The following is a 13,392-nucleotide window of genomic DNA, read 5'->3' as shown; positions in this document are numbered from 1 at the left end:
CACAGAGGAGAGGGAAGAACCCCTCCCCCTCAAGTACTTTAAGCATTAGAACACGCTTAATCCTTGTTTTTCCGTCAGGCAGGTCCTCATTTAACCTCGATTTCACTGTTGAGGAAACTGAGGTACAGAAAGATTAAGAAACCCACCAAGGCCACCCCGGAGGAAGGGGCAGGTGGAGTCTGGCTCCTGGGTCAGCTCTGGAAGGCTGGGCTGACCGCCTGCTGAAGGACTGAGCCCACGACTTCAGTAACGCCCTCCTGGCTTACTGGACCTCTGGCCCAGCGTTAGCAGGCAGGGAGCCCTGAGCACTGCTGTGGCTGAATTTCCTGCTGGTCCAGCAGGAGGTGGGTTTGGAGTGGCTTTTAGTGTGATTTTTAACAGAAGAATGAAGTGGCTTTCTCTCTGGGCAGGTGGATAGTTTTGTCATTAAGAAATGCCAAGGGCTTTTAATTCCCCCTCAAGGGCTCTAGATTACATTCTGAGCCACATCCTTTGAGCTGTTTTGCAGAGACTGAAACCCCTACCAGGTGGAGAAGTTCACTACATGATGACCAGACTGTTGCCATGACATAAGTTACTCCATCTTGCACAGTTGTGAGAATTGGAAGAAACTGACCCTGGAACTGAAGATTAACTGTACTTAAAACAATCGCGATGACGCTGATCAGACCACCGCATGACTAATTTCAGGACGACAGAGCTGACTGTGCTGTGCTACGTGTGGTCCCCTTTAAAAGCTCTTGCCCACTGATCAGCGGGGGAGAGGGGCTTGGCCTGTGGGCACAAGTACACCCTCTCCCCTGGTTGCTGACCTCCGAAATAAAGCAAGCTCCTTTCTACCAACACTGGCCTCTTGAGTATCGGCTTTTGAGCAGCGAGCAGCTGGACCTGAGTTCAGTAACAGTTCCACCTGCAGCATAGCTATGGAGGAAAATTAACACTCTGAATTCTTGGGCTGGTCTTCATGATGAAGAGGCCTGAGAGGTCTTACTGATCATAATGATTTTGCCTGGGAAGGAAAGAGGCAGCAAAACCAGTCTATACGTTGCTGTTGTGAACAGACACATTGTGAGCATCACAAATTTCTAAACGCCATTTTTGTTCAGGAGTCACAGTGGGCTTGCTCCCTGCCTGGATCACCTGCTTCGGCTGGCCATCTAAACAGCAAGACCCTCTGTGTCTGAGGGAAGATACAGTCCCTGCATGCTTGCTCATTCGCAGAATCATCCAGGAGTCAGTCCACCTCCCCTCACCCCATCCTTGCAAGAAATGGCTTCAGAAGCACTGACTGGTCCAGCCTGCAGGATACTTTCCTGCATCTCTGCATCTCTTAGCAACGCCTCCCAGAGTGGCCCTACTCAGTCTCCATCACGCCTGCCGCCTGGGAAGGGAAACCGGCCAGGTCCAGTGCCACCACTCTCTTACGCACAGAAGTGGCGAGTCCTTGTCCAGATTGTCTGGTCCTGGTCTCAGATTCTCCGCTTTTGCATTAGATGATGCATCCTTGTTTAGGCTAGAATGTGTTCTCTCATGGCATTTACTTCATTTCAGTAAACGTAGTTCACTGTTTTAAGTTTATTTTTTATACTTTTGAATAACATTTGTCTTTATTCTGCTGATGTTTCTTGTGTATAAATATGTTTAAAAATGCCTTTTGGAATATAGGTCTGACTGCCTCAAACATTAAGCTTATAGAAAGCAGGAAAAGAACCTTCTACCTCTGCTTTGTACCTTATAAAAACCCTACAGAAACATTTAATAAATTCTCTTAATAATGCATAAAGTAACAGATAGCCAACGTTACTTCTAATTGGATTTATGTCACGCTTTTTTCTCAAAGGGTTCCAGAGGCTGTAAACAACAAGACACAGTAAACAAAGGTAGCAGGTCCTCGGTGGCTCACAAAACAGCATAAAGGTGGTGGGGGAGCAGTCCACAGAGAAGTATAAGGAAAAGCTCACTTTACTAAAACAGATTGAAGATGAAAGGAAAGAATTTTGCCATTGGCTTTCTAAAATGACAGGAAAAGTAGAATGATTTCTTAAAGGTGAATATTTTTATTTTATAGATTTTTTTTTTAATTTTATAGATTGTTTAAAGCAGGGAGTAAAACCCGTTCTTTAGGAGAATAGTTATCGCTATCTGGGGTCACTATTCACAAACATTATTCACAAAGTCGATTCTGAAAAGTAGGTCACCAATCTCAGCCAGAGAGAAATATTACGGTAATTCCTTGGCTACGGGCCCGCCCAGGAACTCCTTAAACATTAGTCTGAACCACAGGAGAAACACATCTTCATAAAACAGCAGTATGCTAAATTTATGACTCCAAAGATAGTTCAAAATTTTATTCTACTTTGGATTGACTCCAGTAGTGCCAACCACCCCTTGCTTGCCAAGTCGCCGGCATGGACGACTTCACAATTTACTGCCTTTTACCAATGGGAAGAACTGAAAAATTGATCAAAGAGAAGGTCTCGTAGTGTGGCTCATCCATAATCCTAGAAGTTAGGAAATACTGACAGAGCACCTATAATGTGCAATGCATTCTGTAAGGCTCAAACAAAAAAAGGAGGGTGGGGGGGAGTTTTTCTACTTAAATCATAAACACCTGCACTGGGACATTATGCTGTTCACCAGAAATTGACACGTTATAACTGACTATACTTCAATTAAAAAAGGAAAGGAAAGGAAATAAAACAATAAACACTGCAACAAATTTAACTTTTCGAGGTTACAAATGTTCAAAAAATCTGCTCTATTGTCTATCATGAGAATCCAACATCATTTGGGGAAAACTGCAAATCTTTGAGTGACTGGAGTTTTTTTCCCCTTCGCTTGTCTGAGTCCTCCTGAACCCATCAAACCTCCACAGTTCCAAACTAAAGGACTTTGCAGAAATTAAGGCTCAGAGGGAGTTAAGCTGTGTGCTTCCAGGTTTCTATGACAAGATTAGGAAGTAGGAGGCAGGAATATTCAATCCTATAATCGGCAGAGTAACTTTAGGAAAGTCATTTCATAACGTACCCTCCCTTCCCTTAATTTCTGAATTTCTCTACTGCTTTGAACTCTGCAGGAGCTCCTGATTGTACTCAAAATCAATTTCAAACTCCTTATTGGCAACTATGAGGCCCTGCGTGACCTGGCCCTCCTAGGGCTCTGACTTTTCCAGGAACTTATGCTCCCCTAACGGCCGTGCAGGTACACAGGACCCTTGTGCTCACTCTTGCCCAGGACAAGAAATACTTATTGGATGAACGAATCCATAACTTATTTGCTCAGCCACTTTACTCATCCGTAATGCGACCATAGTCATAGAAAGCAAAAAGCATCATCTCTGAACACATAAAATCAGAAGAAAAAAACCCTTATTAATTTTGTGAGATTTTCTGCTGGGTCAGCCACCCTGCCCCTCACCTAGGACCTTTTTACTTTTTACTTTACATAATTAACACACTTGCTTTTTAACTTAAACAAATTTCTTGTCTAGATTCCTCGCCTATGGTGGATTCAAATAAGTAAAAAAGTACATTAGAAGCAGACACAATAATACCATCAGGAAGGAACAGGCTGGCGTGGGGGAAACTAAAAAGTTACTGAAAAGCAAAAAGAACTCAGAGAACAGAGTGTTTGGGGCACTGAACACAGAGGCAAATAGTGTTACAGATCTAAAGTTGTCGGCAAGCAGAAGAACTTGAAAAGACATTTTTCCAAAGAGGGAATTCAGATGGCCAACAGGCACGTGAAAAGATGCTCAGCATCATTGGTCATCAGGGAAGTGCAAATCAAAACCACAGTGAGATACCACCCCACCCCATCAAAATGGCCATCATCAAAAAGAAAATAAATAGCAAACGTGGGTGAGGATGTGGAGAAAAGGGAGCCCTCGTACACTGTTGGTTGGAATGTAAATGGGTGCAGCCACTGTAAAGAACAGTATAGAGGCTTCTCAAAAAACTGAAAATAGAATTACCACAGGATCCAGCAATTCCACTCCTCAGTATATATCCCCTCAAAACCAAAAACACTAATTCAAAGATACATGCATCCCAATATTCATAGCAGTATTATTTACCATCGACAAGATATGGAAGCAACCTAAGTGTCCATCAACAGATGATTGAATAAAGAAGATGTGAGAAGATTCTATCATATATATGATGGAATACTACTTAGCCATAAAAAAGAATGGAATTTTGCCATTTGCAGCAACATGGATGGACTTGGAGGGCATCATGCTGAGTGAAATAAGTCAGACAAAGACATATACTACAGAATGTCACTTATATGTGGAATCTAAAAAATACAACAAACTAGTGATTATAACAAAAAAGAAGCAGACTCACAGATACAGAGAACAAACTTGTGGTTCCCAGTGGGGAGGGGAGCAGGGGCTTTATATGAGTGGGGAAGTGGGAGGGACAAACGACTGGGTATAAGAATGGAACAAGGATATATTGTACAACACAAGGAATATAGTCAATATTTGTAATAATTGTAAATGGAAAGTAACCTTTAAAAACCGTGTAACAAAAAATAAGTGTATCTGGTTTCACACACACCAAGAAAAGTTGGCAGCCAGCAATACTATAGTGATTGCTTAAGTTACCAAGAAAATTAAGTTATGTTATCATTTTGACACATTTATATTTTCCTAGAACTGATTCTTTATTACTATTTACCTTCACCATTATTTTTATTATTTGTGTTATAGTTGTGGGGCACTTTAAATCCCTCACGGAAAAAAGGTTAAGTGAGGTCACTCTGCTTATGACATAGAATGGATGCGTGATTTTTTCTTAATTTTTTTAGTTTTTTTTCTGGGAGGGGAGGTAACTAGGTCTATTTATTTTATTAGTTTTTTTCAGTGGAGGTACTGAGGATTGAACCCAGGACCTTGTGCAGGGTAGGCATGCGCTCTACCACTCAGCTATACCTTCTCCACCCTGAGACCTTTTTAGATCATCATCTGTTGGACGTGGTCATTGATAGGTTAACACCAAACCACACATCCTGAAAATTAAAAGTTAAATTCTCGAAAGTTAAAATTGACTAACTGTAATCACTGGAAATCTGCACACCCCACAGGGCAGCCAGTAGAGAGCCCCAGCTGCTGATCATTCTGGAATGAAGGACAGTGAGTGCCCTCATGGTGCAAGCCTGCGGTGGCCAGCAGCAGTAACTGTGTAGAACCCTCCCTCTTCCTTTTGCCACCTCTTGCTCTCATTGCTGTGGTTCAGTCCAAGGAACGTGGCTTCTCCTCACTGTCTCTGCTGCTGTCCTGAATTCTCGGGCGCTGTGAGCATCCCTGGGAGTTGCTGTGATGTTGATCAGACCACACACAGAATCTGAGGTGGTAATCAGCTGACTACAGAACCCCATGTTCACCTAAGGATTTATATTTGTGTAAATCTTTTTTTTTTAATTTGTTAAAAATTGGAATATAGCTTATTTGCAATGTTGTGCTAGTTTCAGGTGTACAGCTGAAACTAACGCAACATAGTTTGTTACACACACACATATATATTCTATATATACATATATATATTCTTTTTCAGATTCTTTTCCATTACAGGTTATTACAAGATATTGAATAAAGTTCCCTGTTACACAGTAGGTCCACGTTGTTTATCTATTTTATATATAATGATGTATAAATCTTGTAGCATCTGATAATCTCTAAAAATCTACAAGGGAAAAAATTCTTTGAAAGGGGAAATTTACCATATTATGACCAGCAAATCTATTTATAAACCACATCAGACAATAATTTGATGCTACTACATTGCTTGTTCAGGGATGCTTTTTTAAAAATCTCCCTGAAGGCTATAAAAACTGGCTTCCCTAAAATCTGAGAGGCCTCAGATAGCACAATTGTACCAAGCAATCACTTTATAAATTTTAGGGGAAATTGGGAGTTTGAGATTTGCAGATACCAACTACTGCATATAAAATAGATAAACAAGTTTCTCCTGTAGAGCACAGGGAACTCTATTCAAATCTTGTAGTAACCTATAATGAAAAAGAATATGAAAATGAATCTATGTGTGTGTATGTATGACTGAAACGTTGACGCAACATTGTAAACTGACGATACTTCAATTAAAAAAAAATTAGAGGAAATTCCCTGAAAGTGTTTTTGTTCTCTGTTGGGTTGGCTGTCCATACCTGCTCCACTTCTTCCTCTGTCTCATCAATTTCTAGGAACTGTCCCTCTCCCAGGTTTATGTGCTTGTAACCATCTTTGAGCTCTCAGTAGCCCTAAAAATCCCATGTGAGCTATATCCACTCCTGCCCTTGACATAGTAGATTGGGTGGGTGCCCAGCCCCCAACCCACGGTGGACCAAGGAGCCTCTTCCCAGGGGGACTGGGAAGCAGACCAGTCTTTAAAGAGAGGAGGTGTCAGTTACGGATGCTCCAGGGCCGCCGTGCATCCTCAGCCCTGGCTCTGTACACCTGCCACTTACACACGTGTTCTCCCTCTAATGAATCCCTCGTGGGGCTGACATGGCCCTGAGGGCTTCGATCATATGCAACCTACACGATAGAACATGTTTGTTCAAGGGCACAAAACTTCACAGTGAAACTGGGGCAGTGGACGGAACTGGTTGGCACTGGTTCAAACTGGCTGATAAGGAGTCTCTTCCTCTTTCTGGGTCTCAACTTCTGAGACTTTTAATATTCCTTTTGCTGAGTCATGGAATCATGGGACGAAAAAAATCCCTTTCAGCAAATCTATTTCCTTTTAATATGGGACAATAACAAAACCCAACTCCTTTTAGTACAGTTATAAAAAATTTAGTCTTTTTGTCCGAATCTCTCAGGTCAAATCTAATACTTGACTAATACTGCCAATATTTTGTTTAAAAAAATTAACACTTGATATTGGAAAATTGAATGTAAAATGTTTTAAAATGTATTTTAGTTTCTATTTATTCCCTGGGTACCGGAGAGGCATTTAATTTTTACCAGTAAAGGAATGTCCCAACAGTAGTGACTTCTAAATATGACGGACTTCTTAGAGATTTGTCATCAAAAGCCGTAGCTTTGGTTAACTTTTCACAAAAAACAGGTGCAAATGGGTGGGCCAGAATTTAGACTCATGAGCAAGAGGAGAGGAAATCACAGTCCCATCTTTTCAGGTTTCAGATAAGGAATTTAGCCCCAGCAGAAGAGATGGCCCTTACTTAGCTAAGTTAAATCAAAGAGAAGGCCAGACCCTGGGTCCCACCTCCCACACGTTTCTACACATCACAGGGACACCCATATAAAGTGGTCCAGGCATTCTCCTTCCTCTTCTCCCATCGAGATGCTGGGTGATGTGGTCCCATGAGGGCGGCACCTGCACAGTGACCCACACGATGGCTGCGTGTGAAAGTCAAAGGAATAAGGAGAGAAAGAGTGAGAGAACGTTGTCATGGGAACGCCGGGGCAAATCACATGATGAAAAAGAATTGAAACCCATCCCGCTGTCTGGGGCTTTATTTATTTAAGTAACAAATCAAGATATCTCTGTCAAAACCAACGCGGTGTAAACTAGACTAAAGACAACCTTTTTGAATCCAAGCAATACTGTCTTCTAAATACCGAAACCTTTTAAAAGGGACACCACTGCATGTTCTATATTGCTGTTCAAATTACTATGAGGCATTTGGGCAAGCTCTCTCTTTGTTCTAGTTTCTTTTAAAAATTCTAAATTGCTCACTAAGAATGATTACTATAAAGACAGAATTATTTCAAATTTTATCACTTTATGAGCCGAACAGTTTTTACACTTAACGACACACCAGAGAAGTCAAACAGGCTGGAGAAATTAAGCCTTACTAAGATGAGATCAGTGACCTCTTCCTGGAGGTTGGGAAGACCTGGGTGTCAGTATTCAACTTCAGAAGGGAATGTCACTCAACTAGAATCCGGTCAGAGAAAGAAATATCAAATATCAAGGGAACAGACAGCTACCAATTCTGGCCATCAGTGTTGCAATGGGGATTTGTCTTACTGCCCAAAGAAGACCCTGACTGGTTCCTGTCACTGGACGTTAATCCGCCCTTCAAAGTCCATTCATTCGGCTGAGTGTTCCGTGCCTGCTGTGGGTCAGGCTCTGAGCTGCTCGTGTGGGAACCACCCCAGCTCCCCACGGAAATCCCACGTCTCCTGAGAAGCAAGCCCGCAGCCTGCAGCTTCCCGGCCATGCAGCCACTTGACAAAGCAACTCATCTTTAGAGACAAGTTGAGGTCGATGAAATTAAGTTATTTGAAACCATTCATTAAACGATTTCATTTCCTTTTTGGATTTGAAGATTCATACTAATCCTAGACCATCAGAACTGGAAAGACCTCCGGGGATGGAGGTGGAAAAACCTCGCTTTGCTCACTCTTCAGGCTCTTAGCTCACTGGCTGACAGAACTTCATCCCTTGAATCCCAGTGCCAGTTGACCTTCTCTCTAAAAACTCTCCATCAAAAATTTAATATCCTTTGCAGACGTATTTCAGACGCCGGTTTCATTTTAAGGCAAAACAATTCAAGACACAGAGTTAAAATTGTTCTCTCTGGTCTGCTCGGCAGGGTCTGTGTATAACCGGATGTGCCCTGCTCTCCTAGTCAGCACCTCTGGGAATAACTGTCCCCGACAGCACCCCCCGCACCAGCTCCATGGACGCCTGGTCCCTCCTGCTCATCTCCTGATCACTCCTCACAGCTGGTGATGAAAACTCAAAAAGCTGACTGTTTTTGAGATGAGGGAAGGATAGAAAGGTAAGCTTCCTGGGAAATTTGAAGCTACAGGTGAGCTTTGTAGAAATGGCATTTGGAGGGAAATTTTTGATAATAATTACTATTAGTTTTCTAATGTCCTTTACACACCAAAAGTCTTAGTTATTTCAAAACATAAAATATGTAAGATAGGAAGACACTTAAAAAAAAAGTTGGAAGTTTCCCAAAATGACTGTAGAGAAAGCTTTTTTCCCTTTCCTTTGAGTTGTCTGTTTTCTGTGTCTTTTCCACATCTTTAGTCCCCCGTTCAAGTCGGTTTCTTGTGTTCCTGCAGAGGCAGCAGGATGCGGGGTCCAGGGAACACCTGGGACCATGTCTGATTCACCCTGAGGGACTCACCCTGGGAAACTTGCAGACTTCAGTTGGCATCCCTGGAGCTGGAACCCCACGTCCCCCAGGTCCTCACTGCTTCTAGAAAGCTGTGCCTTCACGCAAGGTGGGCCACTAGACCTTATACTCCTGAGAGTCCTTCTCCCATGACCACCATCCCAGGGAAGAGTGGGCTGTCTTCCCAGGAAACCTCACCCTCTAGTAGGCAGTGAGAGCGGAGCCCCAGGCTCCGTGTGGACAAGAGCTCTGTCCTCAGCTGCTGCGTCCTGGCCGTGGGTCCCAGCAATTTGCTGACCATCCTCAAGTATCAGTCACCTCCTCCATGAAGTGGGGACGGTGATGTTGGATACCCTCACAGAGTTCTGAGGTTCTAATAAGAGAGAATCGTGCATTGGAAGCCCTCTGCAGGGCGCAGAGAGCTGTAGTTTTTGCTACTAAAACTCATGGTTTGAATGAAGAACCAAGTGATTCAATTTGCTGCACTTGTTCCGTGGGACGCTTGGAAGGATGTAAGTTGGCAACGTTCACTCGGGACCCCACTTCTTTCAACAATAAATTTAGCCATTTGGAGAAGAAAGTTTAGGAGCCAGACTTTTCTGCTTGGGAAGTTGATAGAAGGACCTCCATCCCTACGATGCACACATCAGAATAGATGTTGCTTCCACGTAAGCAACATTTCACTTTAATAACTTCAGTAACTGATGGCATTTTTATGCGTGTATGGCGTGAAAGGCCTCTGCACTGACAGCTCACGAGAAAACATTTTTAACCAGTCTGCTGCCACTTTGCTGAATCCCAACACGGGAGAGGACCTGGGTGGTTCTCACGCACTAACCCATCAGACCCAAAGGACGCCTTCATGGGCTCCAGGCTGGGCGAATGGAAAACACTCTCTGCTGATTTTCTCCTTTCTCTGTGCCCAAGACCAGGCAGGGCTCACCTGGCCAGTAAGAGCCACAAGGCATCTGAAGGATTTGTAGTTCTGGGGGCACTGCTTCCCCGTGGCAGACAGCATCCCTGCATCCGACCAGCTCTGCTTTCCCGCCTGACTCTGGCGCCCCTGGGGGCTGAAATCTCTAACTCCACGATTCCTGGTCCTACCTGGTGTCCCACTGACTTTGCGTCTCCTCTTCTCTCCCCTAAGACAGAGCTACTGGGGGACCCTCCCTGGCCCAACACTTTAGGACACTAAGCTCCACAGCAACCGCCAGGCAGGTGGCATCCTCAGGGTTTCCTCATGGGAAAACTGAGAGCGCTGGTGGTTTGCTCAGGGTTAGGACTTGACCCTGGGGTTTCCAAGTTTTTAAGCCAGGAATCTTGTACCCTTGCTTTACATGGGACAGCTGTCTGGGAGCCCGTTAACCAAAGTGGCAAAATGAGGCAGACGAGGCAGAAATCTACCCACTTGAATCAACTTCCGCAGCATCTCTCCTTTGAGAAATGGCAACAGCCCTGAGGTTTTCTTACACCCAGAAGGCAGAGGAGAAAGGAGCAGACGTGGAGTTTTGAAGTCCTTAGTGCAGGACTGAAGTACACAGACAGCTCCCATGTGACCCCACATTCAGAGTCTGGGCTCTGACACACGCATGGGTAGATCGCTCCTCCTAAATCCCAGCAGGAAATGCATGACACAAGGACTAGGATGGAATGCAAACTATTTCTTAAGGAAGCATGCTCGCATCTCTCCTCTTTCAAGAGTTTCCCTTCGAAGGGCACTTGAGTTTCTCCTTTCTCCCTGATGCACCACTGTGGCTGTACAGGGTGCCTGTTAAGGGGAAGGAGGGACAGTGTAGACGCGAGCAGAAGGAAGACACAGGCTTGTGGCGAAGCAGCGTCATTTGCTAGCCTCTGGAAGGCCCTTCTCTGGATGTTGTGAATTTCATCCACTTCTTCCGTGACTTCCTGGACAGTCCCCTCCACGTGGCCCTTCCACACACGCCAATAGGACCCCCCCATCCTACTAACCCCTCCTCTACTCTTCCTCACCCTCAACTGCAAATTACCTATATGCATGCAAAGATGTCCATGCTGTCGGGAAAGCGAAAATAAAAGTATAATGTTTAATTTTGTCCACCCGTTTTGGGATCAGTACAACCAAACTGGGTGGAGACGGGAAGGCTGGGCTCATGCACCAGCCTGGTGAGGAGGCTGAGCGCAGACGGCAGAGAAGGGAACGCTTGCCCAGGACTGGAGCTGGGAGTCCACACAGGGTTACCCCTCGCCCCCTGGTGGGACAGGAAGTGGGGGCTGGAGGCCGATGCTCCAGTGAACATCCACCTGTCCCTGTCGGGAGCGGGGTGGGGATGGGAGGTGGTCCAGCGGGTGTAGAAGGGACTGAGGTCCAAGGCTGCACTTCGGTTCTGGAAACCTCCACAAAACGCACTGAAGCCTCCCCGAGGCCTCCGTGTCCATTCTGGGAGGACAAGTTTTGCTTCTGCCCTTGTCTTTGCGGAAGGCTCTGCCTCTCCGCTTTCAGATTCCTTATCTGAAATTGGGTCTATGGGCCTTCATTTTCCAGGGGGGTGGTGAGGGTAAGTCGGATGTAAGAAACCACCCAGCATAAGGGCAGGGAAGGTGGTGGAACAGAGAGGAAGGAGCGAGGCCCACCGAGGAGGGGAGACCCAGTGTGAGGATCCGCGCGGCGCGACGCGGGGTGGGGGGCTTTGGCACGCCTGCCCCCCTCTCCGGTTTCTCTTCTAGGGAAACTGCTGGGCTCTGGGATTTCGGCCACACGCACGTTCTTACCTTGAGCGGCAGGGCGGCAGGCGGGGCGGGGCAGCTCCGGCTGGCCTGGAGGGGCGCGCAGTACCTGCAGAGTCTGGCCCGCCTGGCCCGCGCGGGGGTGCCGGTGCCCTCAGCGCTGCGCGGGCGGACGGGGCAGGTGGCCCGCGGCCCCGCATCCCCCCTGGGCACGGCGTTCTCACTTCCGTCGTCAGCCCGGGCCTGGGGAATGGAGCATCCCCAGGCGTCCCGAGACTGCGGGTCCGTGCCCCACAAGTCTCGGGGCGCAGTGATGACCGGCCGGGCCCTCCAGCCCGCGGAGGGGCTGCCGCCGCCATCGCCCATTCCGGGAGCCGGGCTAGGGGGTCTGCATGGCAGGGGCCGCCGCCGTCCACGGTTCCGGGAGGCCGGGGCCAGGGCACGCCGGCGACCGAGGGATCTGCAAGGGCGCCCCCTCTTTGCATCCAGGTCCCGGGTTCTCTCCTCTCCCTCCTCCTCCTTCTTGGGAGCAGAGCAACTGCGAGCAGCTGGTGCCTCTGTCCCACGGCCCTGCCTCTGCAGGGGAGGGGCAGCTGAACCCCGCGGGACCCCGGGAGCCTGGCCTGCCGAGAAGCCCTTCCCGGGACTCGGGACAAAGCGTCCCTCCTCCAGGCCCCCTGCGGCTGCGGTCCGGGCTGGAGACGGGGCGGGGAAGGCGCGCGCAGGGGGCGCCCGCAGCTGGACGAAGAAGAAGGAAGTTTTCATCTGCCGCTGCCCGGACTCATCAGCCATTTCCTCCAAGGGGCTCGGCGGGTCCTGCCGGTCGAGTTTCAGACCTCAGTGCTCGGGGATGCGAACGCCGGCAGCCGTGCGCAGACGTGACCTGGTTCCATGGATCCACGACGGCCTGAGGAAGCAAATGACACATCTTTAATCCCAGGGGCAGTCTTCAAGAAATGGGGACGAGGTGACCTGAGCCAGGGGCCTGAACTCACTTCCCAGAATCACAGAAGCAGACAGGCTGGTGGAGCCAGGTTGGGAGGAGGAGGTCCAGATGGCCTTTCTTACCCTGCTGTGTCTGCTGGATTCTTCTTTTATGTCTCGCCTTCCCCATATTTGAAGCGAAGACACAACAGTTGTTAGTTTCAATGTTATCCTAAACTCCATATTAGCGACATATGCTGTTTGCTGTCTGCACAATGTGACGTAGAGTTGAACCTGCAGGACACTTCGAAGTGCGCTTTCCCTCTACCTTTCTTGCATCGGTAACACACAGTTGTCAACAATATTTTAAGGAATTTCCACTTCAAATCCTGCAGTGACTCAGGAGTTCCCCAGGGGTAATCTCCCAGTACCAACTGCAAAACACTTGGCATCTCACACACAAAGAATAGATACATAAAAATAAAGATGAGAAACAGAAAATAAGAAGGAAAAAAAAAAAAAGAAGAGAAGAAGATGACGTAAGAAAACATATCCAGGTGACAAATCATACTGGAGGGTTTGGGGGTAGTTTGTTTTAAAAATACTTTAGTTTTCTTAAATTGTGAGGACAACAGGAAATCACCTGGAAATTCATCAAGTAAT

The 13,392-nt window shown here is 46.6% G+C and overlaps 1 protein-coding gene across 1 annotated transcript in view; it reads right to left on the bottom strand.

Moving 5' to 3' along the window:
• The window catches only part of PSD3 (pleckstrin and Sec7 domain containing 3), a 526,938-nt gene that overhangs the window by 432,791 nt on the left and 80,755 nt on the right, over positions 1 to 13,392 (bottom strand). The window contains 1 exon segment of the mRNA XM_032468468.1: positions 11,851 to 12,712. Within this exon segment, the coding sequence (XP_032324359.1) occupies positions 11,851 to 12,597 (747 nt within the window). The 5' untranslated portion in view covers positions 12,598 to 12,712.

Source organism: Camelus ferus, chromosome 26, assembly GCF_009834535.1.
Source record: "Camelus ferus isolate YT-003-E chromosome 26, BCGSAC_Cfer_1.0, whole genome shotgun sequence".
Classification (NCBI taxonomy): Eukaryota; Metazoa; Chordata; class Mammalia; order Artiodactyla; family Camelidae; genus Camelus; species Camelus ferus.
This window is presented reverse-complemented; position numbering and strand designations above follow the sequence as displayed.